This window comes from Oncorhynchus gorbuscha, unplaced genomic scaffold (genome assembly GCF_021184085.1).
Source record: "Oncorhynchus gorbuscha isolate QuinsamMale2020 ecotype Even-year unplaced genomic scaffold, OgorEven_v1.0 Un_scaffold_894, whole genome shotgun sequence".
NCBI classification, from domain to species: Eukaryota; Metazoa; Chordata; class Actinopteri; order Salmoniformes; family Salmonidae; genus Oncorhynchus; species Oncorhynchus gorbuscha.
Window position 1 is genome coordinate 7 of NW_025745867.1, and position 26,223 is coordinate 26,229.

General features: G+C 44.2%; 1 protein-coding gene across 1 annotated transcript in view; it reads left to right on the forward strand.

Moving 5' to 3' along the window:
- Nucleotides 1–421: 421 nt before the first annotated feature.
- Nucleotides 422–26,223, forward strand: part of col7a1l (collagen type VII alpha 1-like) — a gene marked incomplete at its 5' end in the record, with an annotated part of 56,745 nt that continues 30,943 nt past the window's right edge. Inside the window, 24 exons of the mRNA XM_046335996.1 lie at nt 422–577; nt 1,285–1,401; nt 3,011–3,157; nt 3,627–3,746; nt 5,466–5,624; nt 5,836–5,949; nt 6,251–6,400; nt 8,090–8,227; nt 9,233–9,379; nt 9,794–9,913; nt 11,000–11,146; nt 11,703–12,017; nt 12,892–13,031; nt 16,550–16,673; nt 18,444–18,587; nt 19,091–19,278; nt 19,642–19,719; nt 20,588–20,605; nt 20,703–20,729; nt 21,238–21,306; nt 23,107–23,187; nt 24,988–25,014; nt 25,704–25,748; nt 26,001–26,078. Coding sequence (XP_046191952.1) covers nt 422–577; nt 1,285–1,401; nt 3,011–3,157; nt 3,627–3,746; nt 5,466–5,624; nt 5,836–5,949; nt 6,251–6,400; nt 8,090–8,227; nt 9,233–9,379; nt 9,794–9,913; nt 11,000–11,146; nt 11,703–12,017; nt 12,892–13,031; nt 16,550–16,673; nt 18,444–18,587; nt 19,091–19,278; nt 19,642–19,719; nt 20,588–20,605; nt 20,703–20,729; nt 21,238–21,306; nt 23,107–23,187; nt 24,988–25,014; nt 25,704–25,748; nt 26,001–26,078 — 2,849 coding nt within the window. The remainder of the gene's footprint in view (nt 578–1,284; nt 1,402–3,010; nt 3,158–3,626; nt 3,747–5,465; nt 5,625–5,835; nt 5,950–6,250; nt 6,401–8,089; nt 8,228–9,232; nt 9,380–9,793; nt 9,914–10,999; nt 11,147–11,702; nt 12,018–12,891; nt 13,032–16,549; nt 16,674–18,443; nt 18,588–19,090; nt 19,279–19,641; nt 19,720–20,587; nt 20,606–20,702; nt 20,730–21,237; nt 21,307–23,106; nt 23,188–24,987; nt 25,015–25,703; nt 25,749–26,000; nt 26,079–26,223) is intronic.

The window sequence follows — 26,223 nt, forward strand, 5'->3', positions numbered from 1 at the left end:
AGATATCATGTCTCTGATGACCCCTTCACTTTTCCTCTACTAGATATCAGGCCTCTGATGACCCCTTCACTTTTCCTCTACTAGATATCAGGCCTCTGATGACCCCGTCCGTCTCTTGCGGTGTCAAAACAACTTTGACACTGCGATGGCTAAAGAATTAGACAGGGAGACATATTTTGTCATAATCCCTTTACTTGACATCATGGCTCCCATTCTCTTGTGGTGTTATAACAAATGTAGTACCCGGTACAGAATTTATAAATGTCTTTATTGAAGGTAGTTATCTCTCCTGGTACAGAATGTAACAGGCATACCCATTTTGTCTTAAAATCTGTAAACCCAGAAATAAAATCCAGCATAATTTGTTTTATGTTTAAGTAGTCTGTCCATGAAAGATGAATTGTGTCCTGACCCCATGCAGCCGACCGGCCAGGACTGACCTATGAGCAGGTGCTGCGCGGCGACACCTCCTCCCATGTGATTGACAGCTTGGAGGAGGATAAGAAGTACACTGTCAGTATCTTTGCTATCTACCCCCAGGGCCCCAGCCAATCTGTCTCGATCGTCGGCAAAACACGTAAGTGACCCTGCTGAATGTGTCGACCAACAGCTAGAATTTTAATTTGAGTTATTTAGCAGACGCTAGAGAGAGAGAGACTTACAGGAGCTATTAGGGTTAAGTGCCTTGTTCAAGGGCACAGAGAGATTTCTGGGATGCGAAACCAGTGACCTTTAGGTTACTGTCCCGACACTGCTAGTCTACCTGCCTAAAACCAATCCTATGCTTTGAAATCAATGGGAGTTTACAAGTTGTGGAACACTTCTAGAAAATGGTGAGGAATCAGGATGCTTCCATTGCCTTTGAAATCTAAGTCAATTGGTTATGAAATATATATTTCAATAGAAGCTTAACACCCTATTTCACACCTTTCTGACTGTAATAAGTTGTTTTTCTATGACTGTCCACTAAGTGGCAGTGTAGCTTCTCCCAACATGTTGATCAGATTTCCAGGCTGTGGGTCATGTATTTCACCATCTGTGGGTGATGCAGTTGGTCTGTTCTCCATCAAATTACATTGGTAAAATGTATGTAAATATTAAAGAAAAGATATTCATTAGTGCTCCTCCCCTAACTGAGAGTGTGTGTGTGTGTGTGTGTGTGTGTGTGTGTGTGTGTGTGTGTGTGTGTGTGTGTGTGTGTGTGTGTGTGTGTGTGTGTGTGTGTGTGTGTGTGTGTGTGTGTGTGTGTGTGTGTGTGTGTGTGTGTGTGTATCTATTCTGCAGTGAAACTGGTGCCAGTGCAGCAGCTCCTGGTCCAAAACGCCACCACAGACACCGTCCAGGCCCGCTGGGGCTCAGTGAAGGGGGCCACGGGGTATCGCCTCACCTGGTCCTCCTCAGGTACTGGGACCCTATTAGCAGTGTGTTACCAAGATCCCCCAGAAGACACGCTGAACACACATTGACCACTCAGACACAGTGTCTGTGAAATCACCATACAGCCTGCATACAGAGTATAGGGTGCCTTCGGAAAGTATTCCAACCCCTTGACATTTTCCACATTGTGTTACATGACAGCCTCATTCTCATCAATCTACACACAATACCCCATAATGACAGAGCAAAAACAGGTTCACATTTACATAAGTATTCAGACCCTTTACTCAGTACTTTGTTGAAGCACCTTTGGCAGCGACTACAGCCTCGAGTCTTCTTGGGTATGACGCTACAAGCTTGGCACACCTGTATTTGGGGACTTCTTCCCACTCAAGGACATTCAGAGACTTGTCCCGAAGCCACTCCTACATTGTCTTGGCTGTGTGCTTAGGGTTGTTGTCCTGTTGGAAGGTGAATATAATATAATAATAATAATAATAATAATAATAATAATATAAGGTGAACCTTCGCACCAGTCTGAGATTCTGCTCTGGAGCAGGTTTTCATCAAGGATCTCTCTGTACTTTGCTCTGTTCATTTTGCCTCGATCCTGACTAGTCTCCCATTCCCTGCCGTAGAAAAACATCCCCACAGCATGATGCTGCCACCACCATGCTTCACAGTAAGGATGGTGCCAGGTTTCCTCCAGACATGATGCTTGGCATTCAGTCCAAACAGTTCAATCTTGGTTTCATCAGACCAGAGAATCTTATTTCTCATGGTCTGAGAGTCTTTAGGTGCCTTTTGGCAAACTACAAATGGGGTTTCATGTACCTTTTACTGAGGAGTGGCTACCATCTGGCCACTCTACCATAAAGGCCTGATTGGTGGAGTGCTGCAGATATGATTGTCCTTCTGGAAGGTTCTGTCATCTCTAGAGCTCTGTCAGAGTTGACCATCGGGTTCTTGGTCACCTCCCTGGCCAAGGCCCTTCTCTCCCGATTTCTCAGTTTGGCATGGCGGCCAGTTCTAGGAAGAGTCTTGGTGGTTCCAAACTTCTTCCATTTAAACATGATGGTGGGCACTGTGGTCTTGTGGACCTTCGATGCAGCAGAAAAATGTTGTTACCCTTCCCCAGATCTGTGCCTCGACACAATCCTGTCTCGGAGCTCTACGAACAATTCATGCGACCTCATGGCTTGGTGTTTGCTCTGATATGCACTGTCAACTGAGGGACCTTTTATAGACAGTTGTGTGCCTTTCCAAATCATGTCCAATCAATTGTATTTACCCCGGGTGGACTCCAATTAAGTTGTGGAAACATCTCAAGGACGATCAATGGAAACAGGATGCACCTGAGCTCAACTTCGAGTCTCATTGCAAAGGGTCTGAATACTTATGTAAATAAGGTATTTCTGTTTTATACTTTTAAGAAATTTGCAAAAATTTCAACCACATTTTTTTCACTGTCTTTATGGGGTATTGTGTGTAGATTGCTGTGGAATTTTTGTCATTTAATACATTTTAGAATAAGGCTGTAACGTAACAACATTTAGAAATATTCTAGTGGTCTGAATACTTTACGAAGGCACGATCACAGATAACCAACCCCCCTCCCCTCCTTTACCTCCAGAGGGCCATAGAGAGAATGTGAACCTGGGGGAGACCTTTAACTTCTACATGATCCAGGGCCTCCACCCAGGCACTGAGTACGCCATCACCATCAACCCCATCTTTGTGGACATCGAGGGCCCTGTCATCTCTACTCCAGCCAAGACACGTGAGTTACCATGGAAACTGGGACTATGTACAGGATGAGTCAACTTCTGAACATTATGGTTGTGTCCTAAATGACACCCATAATACAGTTCTTTCTACCAGAGCCTTGTGCCAGAGCAGTGTGCCGGCCGAGGCCATCTCCCTTCATCATGCAGCTGTACAATGACTAACATTCTATCCATAATGATAGTTAAATTCTCTCCCCTCTCTCTCCCGTCTCCCTGTGCCAGTGGAGAGCTGTGTGCCGGCCGAGGCCATCTCCCTTCATCATGCAGCTGTACAATGACTAACATTCTATCCATAATGATAGTTAACTTCTCTCCCCTCTCTCTCCCGTCTCCCTGTGCCAGTGGAGAGCTGTGTGCCGGCCGAGGCCATCTCCCTTCATCATGCAGCTGTACAATAACTAACATTCTATCCATAATGATAGTTAAATTCTCTCCCCTCTCTCTCCCGTCTCCCTGTGCCAGTGGAGAGCAGTGCAGTCCAGACTCTGAAGGCATCGGCAGTGAGCACCAACAGTGCCATGGTCTCCTGGAACTCTGTCCCTGGGGCCACCGGCTACAGACTAGCCTGGGGGCCCACTCCAGGTGACCTCTCACCTCTACACAATATACTTGCACAATAGAAACCAAAGCCCTGCCCAAAAACAACCCCCCTACCCCCTAGACACTTGTGAAGATCTGAGGGGATTTGATTTGATAGGCTAGGTGGAATGTTTTAACATATTGCTTATCCCTGTCCAATCCTCTCAGATCTCCAGAAGTGTGTCTGGAGCTAGGGGCTAGAGGTTCTTTCTTGACAGGGCCTCTATCTCTCTCTTTCTCTCTCCACCCCCCTCTCCCTCTCTTTCTATTGTACTCTGTCCTCCTGTCCTCCCTTTGAGCATCTCTTCCTCTTGTAATTCTTTCTCTCTCCTCTTTCTCTCTCTCTCCTTTCTCTCCCCTCTTCTCTCTCTCTCCTTTTCTCTCTCATGCGTGATGTATCTCTGACGATGTCTCCCCAACTCTGTGTACCTACCTACCATCCCTCTGTCTCACCGTGTCTATCAAAACCAGCATCACTAGAACATGATTGGAGGAAGATTCTGCAGCGGGCTTATGGATAGAAAGAAGGTGGGGGGTGTATTTGATGTCACCCTTCTGAGCGTCCCTGTGGGGACACGACACGGATCCTTTGAAATGCCAGGACTGGGCTCCCCACCATGTCACTCGGTAGTACCAGCGTCATTTCCATGTGACAAGCTGGCATCATGGCCACCCCCTCAGAAAACAGGAAAATAAAAGGAGAGATGGAGGGATACGGGGGTTGTTTTAATGAGGGGACGGGCTTCTGATGATGTTCATATGGGGATGACAGGAAAGGGGGGAATGTGTGAATAAAGGTGTGTGAGAAAAGGGATTGATCAAGCCAGATGAAGAGATGGAGGAGGGAGAGTAGGGTGCCTTGTCCTTTCATGTGGAGATGATGATGGGAGTTATTTTGGGGTTTATGTTGGTTTCTGTTCACGTATCCTCTTCTCATTGCCCTCACGACTGCTTGACTTTTCTTTTTAAAACTCAGGATGCTTTTAATATCAACAGAGCTACACTTGGAAACGAAAGGTATCATCAAACAATCCCAATGTCTGTAGAATTACTTGCTTTCGATGATTTGATTTGCCTGTAATGAGCTGTAAAGCAATATGAAAAGGACAAATTGAATGGAACGTCGTTAAGTTGAGTATTCATTAAGGGATTCATTAAGTTGAGTACGAAGAGAGACCTAATTGCTAATTAACTCATTATATTAAGCTACATAGTGAGCAATTTTGCAAATCATCAGACACAACTGCGGCAGGGTAGCCTAGTGGTTAGAGCGTAGAGGCGGCAGGGTAGCCTGGTGGTTAGAGCGTAGAGGCGGCAGGGTAGCCTAGTGGTTAGAGCGTAGAGGCGGCAGGGTAGCCTAGTGGTTAGAGCGTTGGACTAGTAACCAGCAGGGTAGCCTAGTGGTTAGAGCGTTGGACTAGTAACCTGAAGGTTGCAAGTTCAAATCTCCGAGCTGACAAGGTACAAATCTGTCGTTCTGCCCCTGAACAGGCAGTTAACCCACTGTTCCTAGGCCGTCATTGAAAATAGGAATTTGTTCTTAACTGACTTGCCTAGTTAAATAAAGGTAAAATAAACTCAAGTGAACACTCCATTGGTCCAAAGGAGTTGTCCTCCAATAGCAGGTGATTTCCATCATGGGCAAAACACTAAACTGTTAGATCAGGGCTTAGGCCCTAATCCTCCCCCTACTCCATTGTTATGTGTGTGTTATTCTTCCAGAGTTTGTGGGTCGGGACCGTCCTAGGCAGCTGGCTCTGAACGGCTCCACCACAGAGCACCTTCTGAAGAACGTGGTCCATGACACAGAGTATGTCCTGTCTCTTTATGTGCTGTTTGGATCGCTGGTGGGTCCCGGCGTCTCAGCTACCTTCCGCACCTGTGAGTCCAACGTGTCCTCTTTCCTAGTCCAGTGTATTTTCATCACTACCCCTTTATCTGGCACTCGGCCGTATCTCCCATCATGCAGTTTTGTTTTATGTTTTTGTATTCTCTCTATGTTCGTTCTGATTAAACTCACCGACTGCACCTGCTTCCTGACTCCCTGCGTCTTCGTCATGTTGCCTTGTATCCCCTCTTCTCTCTCCACTAGCCCCTTTGGGATATGTGTCTAACTTCCACGTGACTTCCTACACCAGTTCCTCCATCGACGTGGAGTGGAGTCCCGTCGTGGGGTCCACCGAGTACAAACTCACCTGGAACATCGGTACTGTAGTGGGCTTCTTGATCCAAATCCTAAATATAACCTTATCTCAACTTCAAAGATGAATGTAGCCTGTGTGTGTGTGTGTGTGTGTGTGTGTGTGTGTGTGTGTGTGTGTGTGTGTGTGTGTGTGTGTGTGTGTGTGTGTGTGTGTGTGTGTGTGTGTGTGTGTGTGTGTGTGTGTGTGTGTGTGTGTGTGTGTGTGTGTGTGTGTGTGTAAATGTTTGTGTGTGTGTGTAAATGTTTGTGTGTGTGTGTAAATGTTTGTGTGTGCCTGAGTCTTTTAATTGGCTGTGTCACACAGATGGCAACACTCCCCAGTCCCAGTATTTGGACCGCAGCGTTCTCTTCCACCGCACTGAGGGCCTCAACCCAGAGACAGTCTACATAGTCAGCATCCACGCTGTCTACGGCAACACAGAGGGGCCAGAAATCTCCCTCTCACAGCTCACAGGTACCTGGAGAGAGAGTATGGGGTAAATCCAAACTTGTGCATGATTTTATTTTCCCACAGTGGTGATGGTGGGTATTGGACTTTTTCACTTATTCATACATTAATGTTATTGGGAGACTGAGTGAATTTTCGACTCAAGTGGTTGCTAGGATTTGCCCCTATGACGTCAGTGGAGTCTGCAGTCACAGCAATGTGCTTGGTAGGTGCTGTATACAAACAACTCATTTAAGATACTGGGAATCCAAACGCATATGCAAGGAAACACATGTAAATAGTGGTTGACGTTGCTGTGGGTAATGTAATCACACTTGTGCATGGGAACACATGTAAACAGTGGTTGACGTTGCTGTGGGTAATGTAATCACACTTGTGCATGGAAACACATGTAAACAGTGGTTGACGTTGCTGTGGGTAATGTAATCACACTTGTGCATGGGAACACATGTAAACAGTGGTTGACGTTGCTGTGGGTAATGTAATCACACTTGTGCATCACACTTGTGCATGGAAACTTGTGCATGGGAACACATGTAAACAGTGGTTGACGTTGCTGTGGGTAATGTAATCACACTTGTGCATGGAAACACATGTAAACAGTGGTTGACGTTGCTGTGGGTAATGTAATCACACTTGTGCATGGAAACACATGTAAACAGTGGTTGACGTTGTTGTGGGTAATGTAATCACACATGTGCATGGGAAGTGGTTGACATTGCTGTGGGTAATGTAATCACACTTGTGCATGGAAACACATGTAAACAGTGGTTGACGTTGCTGTGGGTAATGTAATCACACTTGTGCATGGAAACACATGTAAACAGTGGTTGACGTTGCTGTGGGTAATGTAATCACACTTGTGTATGGAAACACATGTGATTTGAACGAGACAGACCACTGTTATTTCAATCGAGTAAAGACGTCATTGAAAAGTGATGATCCATTCAGACCAGCCTTACTGATTGAACTTTCGTAAATACATTAAACAGAAAATATGGAGTGTAACACTGAGTCACTGGACATTTACATAAACACACAGCCCTGTGGATGAAGTCCTGATGTTGTAATTAAGTTGGGAGATGTGGAACGTTACGCCCCTTGTACCCTTGTAGACTGGTGGTGCCCTTGTTTGATTGACAGGTCATATACTTGAGCTTCCTATTATAACCGAGGTTCCCTTTGTAGACACTTGAGGCTTGTGTTTTAACCACTGCTGTGTGTGTGTGTGTGTGTGTGTGTGTGTGTGTGTGTGTGTGTGTGTGTGTGTGTGTGTGTGTGTGTGTGTGTGTGTGTGTGTGTGTGTGTGTGTGTGTGTGTGTGTGTGTGTGTGTGTGTGTGTGTGTGTGTGTCACTGCTGCCTGACATGGTTGTTATCATCTAATAATTCTATCTGAGTTTGTTTCTACTGTTAGAAACTCTGAACAGAAAGTACTTCATTTACATTGAAGAAATCCATCCAGGCTGTTGTGTTGTTGAATGAGGAACATTGTCACAACATTTAAAAAGATAATTGATTGTATATGTATTCAAGGTATGCTCAAAGTGGTCAACATTGAAAGGCAGAAACTCGCCTCATTCACCACCGATGTGTAGCATCCATGTAGCGGCAGCCATTTTGTGGCAGAAAGCTCACCACACATGTATTGTTTATCTTAAATGAACCTACATCTATTGTTGATGTGGTTCTGTCAGCGTCGGTGACAGAGTCAGAGCTGATCCAGGCGGTCAAGGAGGTGAAGGTGGTGGATGTCGGAGTCAACTCCTTCATACTGACCTGGAGGAGAACACCTGGGGTCACTGGCTACAAGATCTCCTGGAGCCCCTTCCATGGTGAGGAACACACACATGCATGTATGGACACACACACGTTGACACACAAACACACACCACCAACGCCCCGTATACTACCCACCACTGCGACCTGTATGCTCTCGTTGGCTGGCCCTCATATTCGTTCCCAAACCCACTGGCTCCTGGTCATCTATAAGTCTTAGCAAGGTAAAGCCCCGCCTTATCTCACCTCATTGGTCACCTTAGCAGCACCCACCCGTAGCACGTGCTCCAGCAGGTATATCTCACCAAAGCCAATTCCTATTTGGTTGCCTTTCTTTCCAGTTCTCTGCTGCCAATGACTGGAACGAACTGCAAACATCACTGAAGTTGGAGACTCTTATCTCCCTCACTAACTTTAAGCACCAGCTGTCAGAGCAGCTCACAGATTACTGCACCTGTACATAGCCAATCTGTAAATAGCCCATCCAATTTCCTCACCCCCTATACTGTGATTTATTTGATTTATTTGCTCCTTTGCACCCCAGTATCTCTACTTGCACATTCATCTTCTGCACATCTATCACTCCAGTGTTTAATTGCGATATTGTAATTACTTAACCATCATGGCCTATTTATTGCCTTACCTCCCTTATCCGACCTCATTTGCACACACTGTATATATACTTTTTATATTGTGTTATTGACTGTATGTTTGTTTATTCCATGTGTAACTCTGTGTTGTTGTTTGTATCACACTGCTATGCTTTATATTGGCCATGTCGCAGTTGTAAGTCAGAACTTGTTCTCAACTAGCCTACTTGGTTAAATAAAGGTGAAATAAAAATGTAGGCTCTATCTCAATTCGTCTTTCATGCTTCCTTGCATCCCCTCACATTCCCTCTTGTATTAGAGGACATGGTCCCTCCCCACAGACCTAAGTTCTTCAAGGTGAGGAGAGAGGCTGTGAGGCATAAAGGAAAGATTGTTGTGAAATAGCTGTAGGCTATCCTTCTGTCCTGACCTATATATATATCCCATGCATGTTGACCTCTCTGCCTCTAGGTGGCGATGAGAAGTCCCAGCTAGTCTCTTCCTCCACGACCTCCTTCACCATCCCTAAGTTACAGGAGAGCTCGGCCTATAAGATCCAGGTGGCATCTATGGTGGGGGACCGAGAAGGGAGCCCGTTCCTGGTCACTGCACGCACCTGTGAGTACTGAACTATGGCGACACCTCTCAGATATTCCTCTGGATAAGAGTGACTGCTAAATGACTGAAATGTAGACCTGTCACACGTCTCTACTCACCTAGCACCACCACCTAGCACCACCACCTAGAACCACCACCTAGCACCACCACCTAGGACCACCACCTAGAACCACCACCTAGCACCACCACCTAGCACCATCACCTAGCACCACCACCTAGCACCACCACCTAGCCCAAAAAGTATCTTAAAGTTATTCTGTGTGGTTGAGGGGATCAGTTTGAGCAAGGCCAGGCGCAGAACCTATAATCTTGATCAGATAATGAGTAGTTATTTGGGATGCAAGGTGATTTGTAGATCAGTGAGTCTGCACAGTCTTTCTCAAACACTTCAATGATGTGTTGATTGTGTTCCAGTGGACCTGCCTAAAGTGAACGGCTTCGCAGCGCTGAACACCACAGACAGCAGCACTTCCCTCAACTGGATCAGAGTTGCCGGGGCTTCTGGGTACCTGCTCTCCTGGAGGCACATCTCAGGTCAGAGGTCAAAGCACAGCAAACCACATCAGGCTGTGACACCAGCACAGCCAATCGCATCAGGCTGTGACACCAGCACAGCCAATCACATCAGAATGTGACACCAGCACAGATGATCACGTCAGGCTATGGCCTCATTCAAAATCCTTAGTAATGCTTTCTTCCTCAATCAATCTAATAGTACAGCACATTACTTACAGAGGATGCAATTCAAAATGCTTAAACAAACACAGTTATAAAAGGAGAGAAAGAGAAAAACACTGGTTTCAAAATGTGGCAAATAGAAATAGTAAAACAGTTATTTTAAAAACTGTGGACATAAGAGACTAACGCATTTGAATAAATAAAAATATGTTAAATAGATAGTATAAAATAAATTAAATAAATGCACCCTAAGTAAAAGCACAGCAAAAAGGTATATCTTAAGATCTTTCTTAAAAATGCCTTTGTGAGGCCCTCCCATTTCCCATTGTCACTGACTAGACATGACTGGGTAGGGGAACCCAAGGGCTCCACCACATGGCTGTCAGCTGCCAGTCATACAATTGGAATGGGGCCTATGTTAGTGACATCAGTCTGTGTTAATGACTTTGTGTGAGCATGGCAGTGGGGGTGGGGGGTTTATTTACACAGCGCCCCTCTCTCTCATCCAAGTCATTTCCTTCAATAAACTGCCTAAAGTATAAATGTTTGTCTTTCATGTTCCGATCACTTTTTGGTCATCTCTGTCACACGAGAAGACTACTTCCTGGGGATTTTATCAACTATTCTAGGTTTCATCTTCCCCAGTGTGAAGTGTTTGGAGGCCATAGTTAATAGAAATCATTATGTAGGCACAATAAATAGGGGTGAATTAGGGGTGAAATAGGGGTGAATTCACGATGTAAATGGTAATTTTGTCCTGTAAATTGTCAATTGTTCCAAACTGTTATTGTGATGGGGAAACCTGAGTTACCCTTGGAATTGGGCTGGGTTATGTGTTTTTACAGCGATGACAATTATTTTGTGTTTGTCACTTTTTACAACCTCTTTGACCAACCAGAGGATTTTTTTTTTACCACATATGGGTACAATTTTTCTCTTCAGAGTTGGACACCAAAAAGGAGAAGCTTGGCCCTTCTGCCAGCATGTTTAAGCTGAGTGATCTGCTGTATGGCAGGACCTACATCTTCACCATCAGACCTCTGTATGGAGAGGTGGAGGGACCCATCACCTCTATCAACCACAGGATAGGTAAAGCTTAACACCTCTTCACGTTATGGCTCCAGCTCACTGGCACCATAAACAACGTGCTCACTCAAAAGTTCAAAAACCACAACAAAAACAATTGTTGAGTGCTGCGATCCTCAGCTGTAAGAAATGCAACGTTTTGAGAGCTGTCCATTACATTGTTATACACTTCACAGGAAACCATCTATCATACAGGAAACCCAATGCTGGTTCATGTACTTACTAGGTCATGACATAAGTTATTACTAAGTAATTACTATGGTGTACAGTAGGTGTAGGACAGGCTAGCGGTTAGAGTGTTGGGCCAGTAACCGAAAGGTTGCCGGTTCTAATAATTGAGCTAACAAGAGGAAAAATCCGTCTGTGCCCTTGAGCAAGGCACTTAACCGGCTCCAGGGGGCCCGTACTAATATGGCTAACCCTGTAGAACAACACAATATACTGCATCTATCCATGTATGTGACTATAAAAATGTAATAAATTATAATGTACACAGTATATCATGTGAAATGTGTCCAAGCACAACACTACTGTATATGAATCTGAAATTTCCTTTCAGTGGCCAAGAACCGTCCTCTGGTGCCTGTCCAGTCTTTACCTGTCACGCCTTCCCCTCTCCTCCCTCACACCCTCACCGCCTCCCACCCCAACGCAGCCAAAGCCACCAAAGCCCACACCCGCTCCACCGTCACCAAAGCCCCCTCCAAAACCCCCGCCGGCACCGCAAAGAAACCCCCAAGCACCACCGTTGTCAAAACAGCTGCAGCCACCACCAGCGTCGGCCATCTTACCACCACCAGCGTCGGCCATTTTACCACCAATACCAGAAACGTATTGGCTTTGGATACAGAGATAACTGTTGGACCAGGGCCAGGTAACAGAAGTATTTATAGTACCTATATAGATAGCTGTTAGGCATTACAATCAGAGCAAACTGACAGCCCCTCAGAATAACAGCACTTACCTCCATTAGAGACTGCTTTTTAGGATGGAAGAATAACAGCACTTACCTCCATTAGACTGCTTCTTAAGACCCTCAGAATAACAGCACTTACCTCCATTAGAGACTGTTCTTAAGACCCTCAGAATAACACCACTTACCTCCATTAGAGACTGCTTCTTAAGACCCTCAGAATAACTGCACTTACCTCCATTAGAGACTGCTTCTTAAGACTGAAGAATAACAGCACTTACCTCCATTAGAGACTGTTCTTAAGACCCTCAGAATAACTGCACTTACCTCCATTAGAGACTGCTTCTTAAGACCCTCAGAATAACTGCACTTACCTCCATTAGAGACTGCTTCTTAAGACCCTCAGAATAACAGCACTTACCTCCATTAGAGACTGTTCTTAAGACCCTCAGAATAACACCACTTACCTCCATTAGAGACTGCTTCTTAAGACCCTCAGAATAACTGCACTTACCTCCATTAGAGACTGCTTCTTAAGACTGAAGAATAACAGCACTTACCTCCATTAGAGACTGTTCTTAAGACCCTCAGAATAACTGCACTTACCTCCATTAGAGACTGCTTCTTAGGACTGAAGAATAACACCACTTACCTCCATTAGAGACTGCTTCTTAAGACTGAAGATGTTCCTTTAGCAATGTTCTGTCTGATGATAATAATGTTTGCTAACAACCAATATCACTGTCACCATGACCTGTGTGTGTGTGTGTGCGCACCTGCACGCTCGTTCCTGTGTGTGCATGCGTGCCTCCATGTGCGTGTGTGTGTGTTGCAGTGTGTGGCAGGGTGAAGGCAGACATAGTGTTCCTGGTGGATGAGTCATGGAGCATCGGATCCAATAACTTTGCCAAGCTCAAGGACTTCCTGTTCCGGGTTGTCACCTATTTCCCTGTGATTGGTCCTCAGGGCACACAGGTCAGAGGTCACACACCTTCAATATGTCAAAAGCTTTACTGTTCATTTTAGGATTAACAGGCATGATGTACAGTATGTTAACACATCACACACAGTAGACTTAAAAAACCATAGCAATGTAAGGGTGAAGTGTACCTGGTTGACTGTACCTGAAGTGTACCTGGTTGACTGTACCTGAAAGTGGACCTGGTTGACTGTACCTGAAGTGTACCTGGTTGACTGTACCTGAAGTGTACCTTGTTGACTGTACCTGGTTGACTGTACCTGGTTGACTGTACCTGGTTGACTGTACCTGAAGTGTACCTGGTTGACTGTACCTGAAGTGTACCTGGTTGACTGTACCTGAAAGTGTACCTGGTTGTCTGTACCTGAAAGTGTACCTGGTTGACTGTACCTGAAAGTGTACCTGGTTGACTGTACCTGAAGTGTACCTGGTTGACTGTACCTGAAAGTGTACCTGGTTGTCTGTACCTGAAAGTGTACCTGGTTGTCTGTACCTGAAAGTGTACCTGGTTAACTGTACCTGAAAGTGTACCTGGTTGACTGTACCTGAAAGTGTACCTGGTTGACTGTACCTGAAGTGTACCTGGTTGACTGTACCTGAAGTGTACCTGGTTGACTGTACCTGAAAGTGTACCTGGTTGTCTGTACCTGAAGTGTACCTGGTTGACTGTACCTGAAGTGTACCTGGTTGACTGTACCTGAAGTGTACCTGGTTGACTGTACCTGAAGTGTACCTGGTTGACTGTACCTGAAAGTGTACCTGGTTGACTGTACCTGGTTGACTGTACCTGAAAGTGTACCTGGTTGACTGTACCTGAAGTGTACCTGGTTGACTGTACCTGGTTGACTGTACCTGGTTGACTGTACCTGAAAGTGTACCTGGTTGACTGTACCTGAAAGTGTACCTGGTTGACTGTACCTGAAGTGTACCTGGTTGACTGTACCTGGTTGACTGTACCTGAAGTGTACCTGGTTGACTGTACCTGAAAGTGGACCTGGTTGACTGTACCTGAAAGTGTACCTGGTTGACTGTACCTGAAGTGTACCTGGTTGACTGTACCTGATGTGTACCTGGTTGACTGTACCGGAAGTGTACCTGGTTGACTTTCCCGGAAGTGTATGGACTATGTATACTTCTGAGCTCCATCATAGAGAGTCTGGTTTCTTCCTAACTAATTGGTCCTGGTCACCCTCACCATGGTTTGTTCTTAGAGGGGTTACGGTCCTGGTCACCCTCACCTTGGCTTGTTCTTTTAGGGGTTACGGTCCTGGTCACCCTCACCATGGTTTGTTCTTTTAGGGGTTACGGTCCTGGTCACCCTCACCTTGGTTTGTTCTTGTAGGGGTTACGGTCCTGGTCACCCTCACCTTGGTTTGTTCTTTTAGGGGTTACGGTCCTGGTCACCCTCACCTTGGTTTGTTCTTTTAGGGGTTAAGGTCCTGGTCACCCTCACCTTGGTTTGTTCTTTTAGGGGTTACGGTCCTGGTCACCCTCACCTTGGTTTGTTCTTTTAGGGGTTACGGTCCTGGTCACCCTCACCTTGGTTTGTTCTTTTAGGGGTTACGGTCCTGGTCACCCTCACCTTGGTTTGTTCTTTTAGGGGTTACAGTCCTGGTCACCCTCAACTTGGCTTGTTCTTTTAGGGGTTACGGTCCTGGTCACCCTCACCTTGGCTTGTTCTTTTAGGGGTTACGGTCCTGGTCACCGTCACCTTGGTTTGTTCTTTTAGTGGTTACGGTCCTGGTCACCCTCAACTTGGCTTGTTCTTTTAGGGGTTACGGTCCTGGTCACCCTCAACTTGGCTTGTTCTTTTAGGGGTTACGATCCTGGTCACCCTCACCTTGGCTTGTTCTTTTAGTGGTTACGGTCCTGGTCACCCTCACCTTGGCTTGTTCTTTTAGGGGTTACGGTCCTGGTCACCCTCACCTTGGCTTGTTCTTTTAGGGTCTAAGTTCTGAATTGTTGTTGCAAACTTTGTGACAACGTTTAGATTCAATATGTTAAAATCTGAAACCTAAAAGCACAGGACATTTGCAATCATCTTCCTTTTTCAGTTTGCCCAAAGTATGTACCCTAATATATCTGTGGAAACAGCATTCTGTTATTGCCTATTGCTGTATTTCAGTAAAACTGTATTTTCTATATAGGCAATATGAAGGGGAATGATACATGTTATGATAAGATTACCTTGTTATTGAATGTACAGTACCAGTCAAACGTTTTGACACACTTACTCCTTCAAGGGTTTTTCTTTATTTTTACTATTTTCTACATGATGTAATAATAGTGAAGACATCAAACTATGAAATAACACATATGGAATCATCTAGTAACCAACCAAGTGTTAAACAAAATATATTTCATTTTTGAGATTATTCAAAGTAGTAACATTTTGCCTTGATGACAGCTTTGCACACTCTTGGCATTCTCTCAACCAGCTTCATGAGGTAGTCACCTGTAATGCATTTCAATTAACAATTGTGCCTTGTTAAAAGTACATTTGTGGAATTTCTTTCCTTCTTAGAGTGTTTGAGCCAATCAGTTGTGTTGTGACAAGGTAGGGGTGGTATACAGAAGACAGCCCTATTTGGTAAAAAAGACCAAGTCCATATTATGGCATCTCAACATCAACTGTTCACAGGAGACTGTGTAAATCAGGCCTTCATGGTCGAATTGCTGAAAAGAAACCACTACTAAAGGACACCAAAAATAAGAAGAGACTTGCTTGGGCCTAGAAACACAAGCATTGGACATTAGACTGGTGGAAATCTGTCCTTTGGTCTGATGAGTCCAAATTTGAGATTTTGGTTTCCAACTGCCATGTCTTTGTGAGATGCAGAGTAGGTGAATGGATGTGTGATTCCCACCGTGAAGCATGGAGGTGGAGGTGTGATGGTGCTATGCTGTTGACACTGTCAGTGGTTTATTTAGAATCCAAGGCACACTTAACCAGCATGGCTACCACAGCATTCTGCAGCCATACGCCATCCCATCTGGTTTGCGCTTAGTCCGACTATCATTTGTTTTATAACAGGAAAATGACCCAAAACACACCTCCAGGCTGTGTAGGGGCTATTTGACCAAGAAGGAGAGTGGTGGAGTGCTGCATCAGATCACTTGGCCTCCACAATCACCCAACCTCTACCCAGTTGAGATGGTTTGGGATGAGTTGGACTTCAGAGTGAAGGAAAAGCAGCCAACAAGTGCTCAGCATATGTGGGAACTCCTTCAAGACTGTTGTAAAAGCATTCCTCGTGAAGCTGTCATCAAGGCAAAGGGTGGCTGCTTTGAAAAATCTCAAATATAAAATATATTTAGATTTGTTTAACACTTTTTTGGTTACTACATGATTCCATATGTGTTATTTCATAGTTTTGATGTATTCACTATTATTCTACAAAGTAGAAAATAGTTAAACAATTTAAATGTAAAAAACCTTGAATGGGTAGGTGTGTCCAAACTTTTGACTGGTACTGTAGGTAATTGCAACTGACTGTCCCATCTCTCCCCTCAGATAGCAGTTGTGCACTACAGTGATGAACCAAGGATAGAGTTCAAACTGAATGATTACAAGAACAGGAACTCTGTCCTAAAGGCTCTGAGAGGAGTACACTATGGAGGAGGCAACACCAAAACAGGTACACATACACACACACACGTACACACATACACACATACACACATGGACACATACACACACACGTACACACATACAGACATTCTGTCTACCTAGAAAAATGTTAGATGTCTATAAGCTTTGAAAGTGGAGACCTCACAAACATCCAAAAGTAAACTTGCCTTGCCTTTTGGAGACAGCTTTGTATTTGCATAACTAATGAACTGTTAAATAGTGAACTGTTTCTCCCAGGGCTGGATTACCTAATAGGCACACAGGGCATGTATCCCTGGAGGTCGGGTGCCCCCAGATAACATATGATAGCAAAATGTGTAGAATTGCAGCAAATTAGCTTTAAACTGTTAAATGTTCTCTTAACCTCATGGCAAAAAGTGAACAATAGCATGAGATGAGCTATAAAACAGTCATTTTTCTCTCTGACCCATGGCAAAAAGTGTAGACATTTCTTTAAAACTCCAGCATGTTCTCATAGCTTTATGGAGGTTGGTGCACCGGGGGCCCAAATGCGGTAGTCCGGTGCTGGTATCGCCACACAGTTAGCCAAGGTATTTAGCTAGCCAACTGATGTTGTGTACAGCTGGATAGCAACCGTTTTTACCCTCTTTTGCTAGCTACCGTAGCCCTGTCTGTCAAACGCCCGTCTCCTAAAATGACAAGCTGTCTCCAGTTGTGTTTGCATTTTGAAATTGTGACACACCTTCCATGCCTATTCACTTTCAATACACATTGATTCTCTATATTGTACCTGCGACCACGTCCGTGTGTGTGTGTCAGTGGCGGTCGGTGCCTTTTATGATCATTTAGGGGTGGCAGGGTAGCCTAGTGGTTAGAGCGTTGGACTAGTAACCGGAAGGTTGCAAGTTCAAACCCCCAAGCTGACAAGGTATAAATCTGTCGTTCTGCCCCTGAAGAGGCAGTTAACCCACTGTTCCTAGGCCATCATTGAAAATAAGAATTTGTTCTTAACTGACTTGCCTAGTTAAATAAAGGTAAAATAAAAAATAAATATATACATGGCCTTATTTCTATTACAGCATGTTGGATGACTGTCATTCATATTCCATTCACCCAGCTCAATGTAACATTGATAGGTTTAGGCTACTACATGATAGTCCAATTTTCGCTGTACCCATCATGAGGCTGCTACAACCCAGCCTATGAATGAAAGTTTACAACGTAGGTGCACAGGTCGAGAGAAAGATTTGAGGTGACAGACAGTGACACATTCAATACCGCCTTCAATACCGCCAGTTGCAAAATAGAGTTTCTATTGGACAAATTCAGTTATGTTTATCCCCTTTTTGTTTTATTTGCTTTTGTTTAAGAAATGTTTAACAGAGTCCGCACAATGAATACACCCCTGATCACACGCAAACACAGTTCTCTTTCATAGCAGCCACATACAAACTGCTCGTTGTACATAGAATTCCTTCTCACGTCTATCTACGTGCTCTCTTCCTCTTACCTTTTCCCTTCACTTGTGGACTATCTGTGACCAGGTGAAAACCTACACCGTGGTGCTACCCTACAGAGTGCTGTTGAGGCTACTGTAGATCTTCATTGCAAAACAGTGTGTTTTAATAAATTATTTGGTGACGTGAATATATTTAGTATAGTTTTATCTAAAAATGTTTTATCTAGAAATGTTTCACTATTTAAAAAAGAAAATTTTGTAGGGCTAGTCCTCTCTTTCTTCCTGTGAGAAGCCTCCACTGGTGTGTGTGGACATATTGATAGTGATATTGCCAGTGAATGTGTTGTTGTTCCATAGGGAAGGGGATGAGCTACGTTCTGAAGGAGCTGTTCCAGGAGTCTCTGGGGATGAGGCAGGAGGTGCCTCATGTCTTGGTGTTGCTGACAGATGGCCGGGCCGTGGACGATGTGGAGCAACCCTCCAGGATCGCACAGGCTTATGGTCAGTTAAGATATCAGTGGTCATACTCTACATGCTGGGAGTCAAAGGTTGTGGCTAGATGGTAAACAGATACGAACATAAGTGACTTTTCAAAGCAGGCTAGGAGTGCATTTTATCTAACCCTAACCCTTTTCCTAACCTTAACGTAATTATCCTAACCTGCTACGTTAATTCTCCTAACCTGCTACGAAAAGTAACTTCCGTTCGTAGCTGTATACCATCTAGTCAAAACCGTGGTCAATGTCTTGGGACATCTAAGGATTGTAGCCATTTTGTTCTTGTTGATTAGGAGCCGTTGCTACTCACACGCAAGCTCCTGAAAACATCTCTTTAACACAGATGAATCTACACAGGCATATCTCACTTGTCTTTGATACATGTAGTGATATCCAGTAACTGGTCGTTGTCAGAAGCCTTTGACTTTGCATATTGCTGAATATTGCTTTGTATAACATTATATCATGTATTTTCACATTCTTCTCTGATATTGACTCCACTCTCAGGTGTGAGTGTGCTGGCCATCGGGGTGGCCAATGCAGACATGGACGAGCTGAAGAAGATAGCATATCCAGCCAGCTACCAGAACATCTTCTACGCCAGGGACTTTGATGACTTCTCCTCCATAGAGAGAGAGTTCATCAGCAACATCTGCAGCGAGGCGCTGCTCTCCGAGTTCAGGCAACACGACGAGGTACAGAATACACACGTCTGAGTGAAACTAATATATCATTTGAAATGAAAGGTACTTCATCGGGACTTTTTGGAACAACGTGCTTGTTTTAAAACATTCTAGCTTGCTGATAACGTTTGCTCAATATGTCTCCTTAGCTGGGATCACAGTTAGTTAAGTATGAAGTGTGGAATGCTGGCAAGCAGCTAATTATGACAGAGATGTGAAACTCAGCTGTGTGTTGGAGTGGGCTGCTCTCGCCCTCCAGCTGGAATTAGAATGTTCTCAAGGTAGAAATGAGGATTTAAATAATAATGACCTATAGCCTCTGATTCAAGGTCATATAATAAGGTCAACATCAATGTGTTTGACCACTTTTATTAGTCTGCCCAGCTGGACACTCCAACTGATGACCCTGATGAGCTGACCAAACCCCAGGGCCCCTGCTCCTTACAGTGCAAGGTACGTCCTTCTCTTAGTCATCATCATCATTACTGTTATCATCAACATTACTATTATCATCATCATCATCGCCTATTTCATTATTTGTGTCAGCATAGAATATATTCTACATATATGGTTTGTTCCCTCCCAGCAACCAGTTCTGCTAATGACGTCATTCTGACCAGTTCTGCTAATGACGTCATTCCGACCAGTTCTGCTAATGACGTCATTCCGACCAGTTCTGCTAATGACGTCATTCCGACCAGTTCTGCTAATGACGTCATTCCGACCAGTTCTGCTGATGACGTCATTCCGACCAGTTCTGCTAATGACGTCATTCCGACCAGTTCTGCTGATGACGTCATTCTGATCAGTTCTGCTAATGACGTCATTCCGACCAGTTCTGCTGATGACGTCATTCTGACCAGTTCTGCTAATGACGTCATTCTGACCAGTTCTGCTAATGATGTCATTCTGACCAGTTCTGCTAATGACGTCATTCCGACCAGTTCTGCTAATGACGTCATTCCGACCAGTTCTGCTAATGATGTCATTCCGACCAGTTCTGCTAATGATGTCATTCCGACCAGTTCTGCTAATGATGTCATTCCGACCAGTTCTGCTAATGACGTCATTCCGACCAGTTCTGCTAATGACGTCATTCCGACCAGTTCTGCTAATGACGTCATTCCGACCAGTTCTGCTAATGACGTCATTCCGACCAGTTCTGGCAATGACATCATTCTGACCAGTTCTTGTAATGACATCATTGTCCACTGGGCTCCTTCTTTAGATGACCTTTGACCCACTGTCATTTGGAAACATGGACTGACCTTTATTTGATTAATAGATTAATCTCTTTATCCTTTCTGATTCACTTTCGAAGGGGCAGAAAGGAGAAAGGGTGAGTACAGTTATATTTAGTTACTTCTAACTTGGTGATTGAATGAGATATTTGGACTTTATGTTTACCTCTCTTTTTCTCTGTCTGTCACTAACAGGGAGATGGCTCTGGTAATGGTGGACTGGTATGTTCTACACCACAATTTAATTAAGTCATCTATTCATCCAGCCATTCATTCATTCAGTCATTCATCTATTCATCCAGCCATACATTCATTCAGTCATTCATCTATTCATCCAGCCATTCATTCATTCAGTCATTCATCTATTTATCCAGCCATTCATTCAGTCATTCATTCAGTCATTCATCTATTCATCCAGCCATTCATTCAGTCATTCATTCAGTCATTCATCTATTTATCCAGCCATTCATTCAGTCATTCATTCAGTCATTCATCTATTCATCCAGCCATTCATTCAGTCATTCATTCAGTCATTCATCTATTCATCCAGCCATTCATCCAGTCATTCATTCAGTCATTCATTCATTCAGTCATTCATCTATTTATCCAGCCATTCGTTGTCATTCATCCAGTCATTCATCTATTTATCCAGCCATTCATTGTCATTCATTCATTGCCATTTATTTATTCATTCATCTGCCATAATTCCATGACATTTGTTTGATTACAGAGACTCCAGCAAAACACTGCGATGTTTGAGTCAATTGGCCTCAAGTCCAAAGGAGAGAAAGGAGAGAGAGTAAGTGATAACTCTCTCATCATACATTGTCTATGTAGGCTATCATCTACACCCACTGATACAGTAGAGTGCTGTGCCCTTGAGCAAGGCACTTAACCCCCACTGATACAGTAGAGTGCTGTGCCCTTGAACAAGGCACTTAACCCCCACTGATACAGTAGAGTGCTGTGCCCTTGAGCAAGGCACTTAACCCCCACTGATACAGTAGAGTGCTGTGCCCTTGAGCAAGGCACTTAACCCCCACTGATACAGTAGAGTGCTGTGCCCTTGAGCAAGGCACTTAACCCCCACTGATACAGTAGAGTGCTGTGCCCTTGAGCAAGGCACTTAACCCCCACTGATACAGTAGAGTGCTGTGCCCTTGAGCAAGGCACTTAACCCCCACTGATACAGTAGAGTGCTGTACCCTTGAGCAAGGCACTTAACCCCCACTGATACAGTAGAGTGCTGTGCCCTTGAGCAAGGCACTTAACCCCCACTGATACAGTAGAGTGCTGTACCCTTGAGCAAGGCACTAGACCCCCACTGATACAGTAGAGTGCTGTGCCCTTGAGGAAGGCACTTAACCCCCACTGATACAGTAGAGTACTGTGCCCTTGAGCAAGGCATTTGAAGATCACTGCCCAGCGGCTGGTCCTGTGCTGCTCTCAGCCATGTGCGTTTGTGTGCGTTTGTGTGCGTTTGTGTGTGTTTGATTGTTTGTTTCTTTGAGTGGCCGTGTGTCAGAATTGATGATGAAAGTTGACAGAATTGCTGCTATATATTCTTCTGTAGCATCTGACAGTTAGTCATTCAACAATCTGTCTTTGTTTGGTCCTAAAATTGTTTTAGTTGTTATAGTTGTTTTCACATCATTTCAATGAAATGGAAAAGATGTTGAATAGACGTCTGGCCTAGTGGGAAGTGAAGGATAAAAAGATGTTTAAAATTCAACGCTAGATGACTGTATTATAGGCTACATAATGTAGGCCTAAATATTTAAATAATGTTTAACTACATGTCATGTAATGTATATATAAGCTATATAAGCTACGCTGTCTGTAATGTATATATATTTCATGATGTGTAAGAACGTGTGCAATGATGTGCCAAATGAATCTGTGATTGAGTGTAATTACTATAGGGTAAGCATTAGAATAAGCTGCCTCAATATTAGCAGCCATTAGGTGATAATAAAGCTCTAGGAGCTGATCCATTGTCAGTATTGTGGAATAATTCTAATGTTAAGGTAAGATTTGAATGGAGAAAGCTGATCCGAGAGCAGTGCTGCCTTTCTTTCCACCCTATCAGTATTGACACATGCTCCAACGACGCACTTAGCGAGTGTTTTTTTTCTGCGTGGTGTTTTGGGTAACGCATGTTAAACCGTTGGCCGTTGTAGGGAAGATGCATGGTTAAAACATGGGAAGCCTAAATTCCATTGCTTTCGGGAAACCGGGCCCAGGACACCTTCCACCTCCACTCAGCTTAGCGCCAGGCGTAGCAAACAACAATACAATGATCCTATTGATCTCAGTGTCTTCTCAGTGTTCATTGATACTGGACTTCACATAGAAACAGAGATCAAATGTTATATTTGGGTCAGTACTCCTTTATCAATCTTTCTTCTTGGTTGTGTAATGTGTTTTTGTGTGATCAATATTTGTATTGTTTTTCTCAGTGACATATGACGTGAAGGTGTGTAGTAGAACAATAATAGTGGCATCAAAACAGACACAGAAGCCAAACAGAAAAGAAAAAGGGAAAACAAATCTATGTTGTGTATTTTTTGTCACTGACTGTATTTTTTTCATTTATCAGGGACTTCCTGGAACAGATGGTGTCCCCGGGTTGCCAGGACGACCAGGACGAACCGGACCCCCAGGTTCAGCCGGACAACGGGTAAATCTAACAAACATTTACATTACATTTACATTACATTTAAGTCATTTAGCAGACGCTCTTATCCAGAGCGACTTACAAATTGGTGCATTCACCTTATGACATCCAGTGGAACAGCCACTTTACAATAGTGCATCTAAATCTTTTAAGGGGGGGAGGGGTGAGAAGGATTACTTTATCCTATCCTAGGTATTCCTTAAAGAGGTGGGGTTTCAGGTGTCTCTGGAAGGTGGTGATTGACTCCGCTGTCCTGGCGTCGTGAGGGAGTTTGTTCCACCATTGGGGGGCCAGAGCAGCGAACAGTTTTGACTGGGCTGAGCGGGAACTGTACTTCCTCAGTGGTAGGGAGGCGAGCAGGCCAGAGGTGGATGAACGCAGTGCCCTTGTTTGGGTGTAGGGCCTGATCAGAGCCTGGAGGTACTGAGGTGCCGTTCCCCTTACAGCTCCGTAGGCAAGCACCATGGTCTTGTAGCGGATGCGAGCTTCAACTGGAAGCCAGTGGAGAGAGCGGAGGAGCGGGGTGACGTGAGAGAACTTGGGAAGATTGAACACCAGACGGGCTGCGGCGTTCTGGATGAGTTGTAGGGGTTTAATGGCACAGGCAGGGAGCCCAGCCAACAGCGAGTTGCAGTAATCCGGACGGGAGATGACAAGTGCCTGGATTAGGACCTGCGCCGCTTCTTGTGTGAGGCAGGGTCGTACTCTGCGGATGTTGTAGAGCATGAACCTACAGGAACGGGCCACCGCCTTGATGTTAGTTGAGAACGACAGGGTGTTGTCCAGGATCACGCCAAGGTTCTTAGCGCTCTGGGAGGAGGACACAATGGAGTTGTCAACCGTGATGGCGAGATCATGGAACGGGCAGTCCTTCCCCGGGAGGAAGAGCAGCTCCGTCTTGCCGAGGTTCAGCTTGAGGTGGTGATCCGTCATCCACACTGATATGTCTGCCAGACACAAAGAAAGAAATATATTGTACTTATTGTACGCTGAGTGTACAAAACATTAGGAACACCTTCCTAATATTGAGTTGCATCCCCTTTTGCCATCAGAACAGCCTCAATTTGTCAGGGATTGGACTCGACAAGCTGTCCAAAGTGTTCCACAGGGATGCTGGCCCATGCTGACTCCAATGCTTCTCACAGTTGTCTCAAGATGGCTGGAAGTCCTTTGTGTGGTGGTCCATTCCTGATACACACAGGAAACTGTTGAGCATGAAAAACCCAGCAGCGTTGCAGTTCTTGACATATTCAAACCGGTGCGCCTGGCACCTACTACCACACCCTGTTCAAAGGCACTTAAATCTTTTGTCTTGCCCATTCACCCTCTGAATTGCACACACACACAATCCATGTCTCAATTGTCTCAAGGGTTAAAATGGTTCTTTAACCTGTCTCCTCCCCTTAATCTACACTGATTTGAAGTGGATTTAACAAGTGACATCAATAAGGGATCCTAGATTTAACCTGGATTCACTCGGTTAGTCTATGTCATGGAAAGAGCAGGTGTTCTTAATGTTTTGTACAGTCAGTGTATCGGGATGATGTAAAACTTGTCCTGTTTTAACAATGTATTGGACTGTTATGCACCGTTACTGTGTGTGTGTGTGTGATTTACATTTTTTAAGGTGCTTCTGTGTGCCTGTCACCACAAATTAAAGTTATTCTAGTAATTGAGCTTAAGCTTTCCATTGTGCAAAACTGGTTGAAATGACAGTTTTGCTCACAGCTTATTAACTACATTTAAATTTATGCCACTTATGTAAATGAGATGTTTCTAATGACAGTTTTCTCTCTGTTTCAGGGTTTAGAAGGTGTTCCAGGTGATCTGGTATGTTCAATGTGCTTATGGAGATGATGTTTATTAGTGTCTAGTAGTGTACCCATAAACTCAAACTCTATTCCCAAGTTGGTGCACTACTTTTGACCAGGACCTATAGGGCTCTGGTCAACACTAGTGCACTGCAGTATATAGGGAATAGGGTGCTTTTTAGGATGCAGACCCTAAGTCTTGTTCTTCAGAATCACTCATAAGGCCATTAATGCCTGTGTTCTGTTTTCAACTTGTTCTCTTCAACTCTTTCCAATTTTAATCCTTCATAATAAAAACATGTCGTTACTAATCATAGATGCCATGCACTTTGAGTGACAGTTTTCCATAATACTATGATTATGTTGACACCTGTGGGAACATGAAATTAAGTTTCTCAATTGTATTTCCTAGCTTAAACTGTTGAATCCTTCGTCTCCAGTTTTCTAAGATGTTTCCCTCAAGGCTCAAAGTTTGTGGGGGTTGAATTGGTTCCATAACGGTGAAACTAACGGTTATTTCTGACACCATGCAATATTAAACTAGCTAGCTTTGGTGAGCAATGAACAAGTGTGTATTCATTCAGCCATCTTTATTCAAAACTTTATCACCCTTCAAGCCATCCTTTTATGATTTCCTGTCAGGTGATCTAGTGTGTCATTGTGAACGCTGTCATGTATCAGTTTTAATGTTATTTTCTGTAATCACAGGGGCCTCCTGGTATCACTGGTCCAAAAGGCCAGAGAGGAGAGAGGGTAAGTCCAACCGAACAACATGAGTCTAGAAGCAAGTAGATGTTCTAAGAAATGTTAGGATTATCTGTGCAATATAAAATGTAATGCTAACCAATAGGGTCAAGTGATTAAAGCGTTAGGTTTGAACCTTCCTGCCTTCATGCCTTCATGCCAATCCCTTTGTCGCCCTCTTTTCATCTTCAAGTTTTAGATAATCATACTACGAGTTCACCACAAGGTGATATTATGTGACCTTTGACTTCTCTCTGCCAGGGGGAGCCTGGGTATGTTATAGGGGGCATAGGAGACGGCCATTATGCTCCTGGACGAAAGGGAGAGCCTGGATCATCAGTGAGTATTCACAACACAGATCCTAAAACAACTTTGTTTTATATAGGCCTTATAAAGGGATATACATGTTTCATAAAGGGTTTGGAAATTGTATTACCTGAAATAACTTGTTTTGTTCGTTCAACATCATAAATAATTGATACTA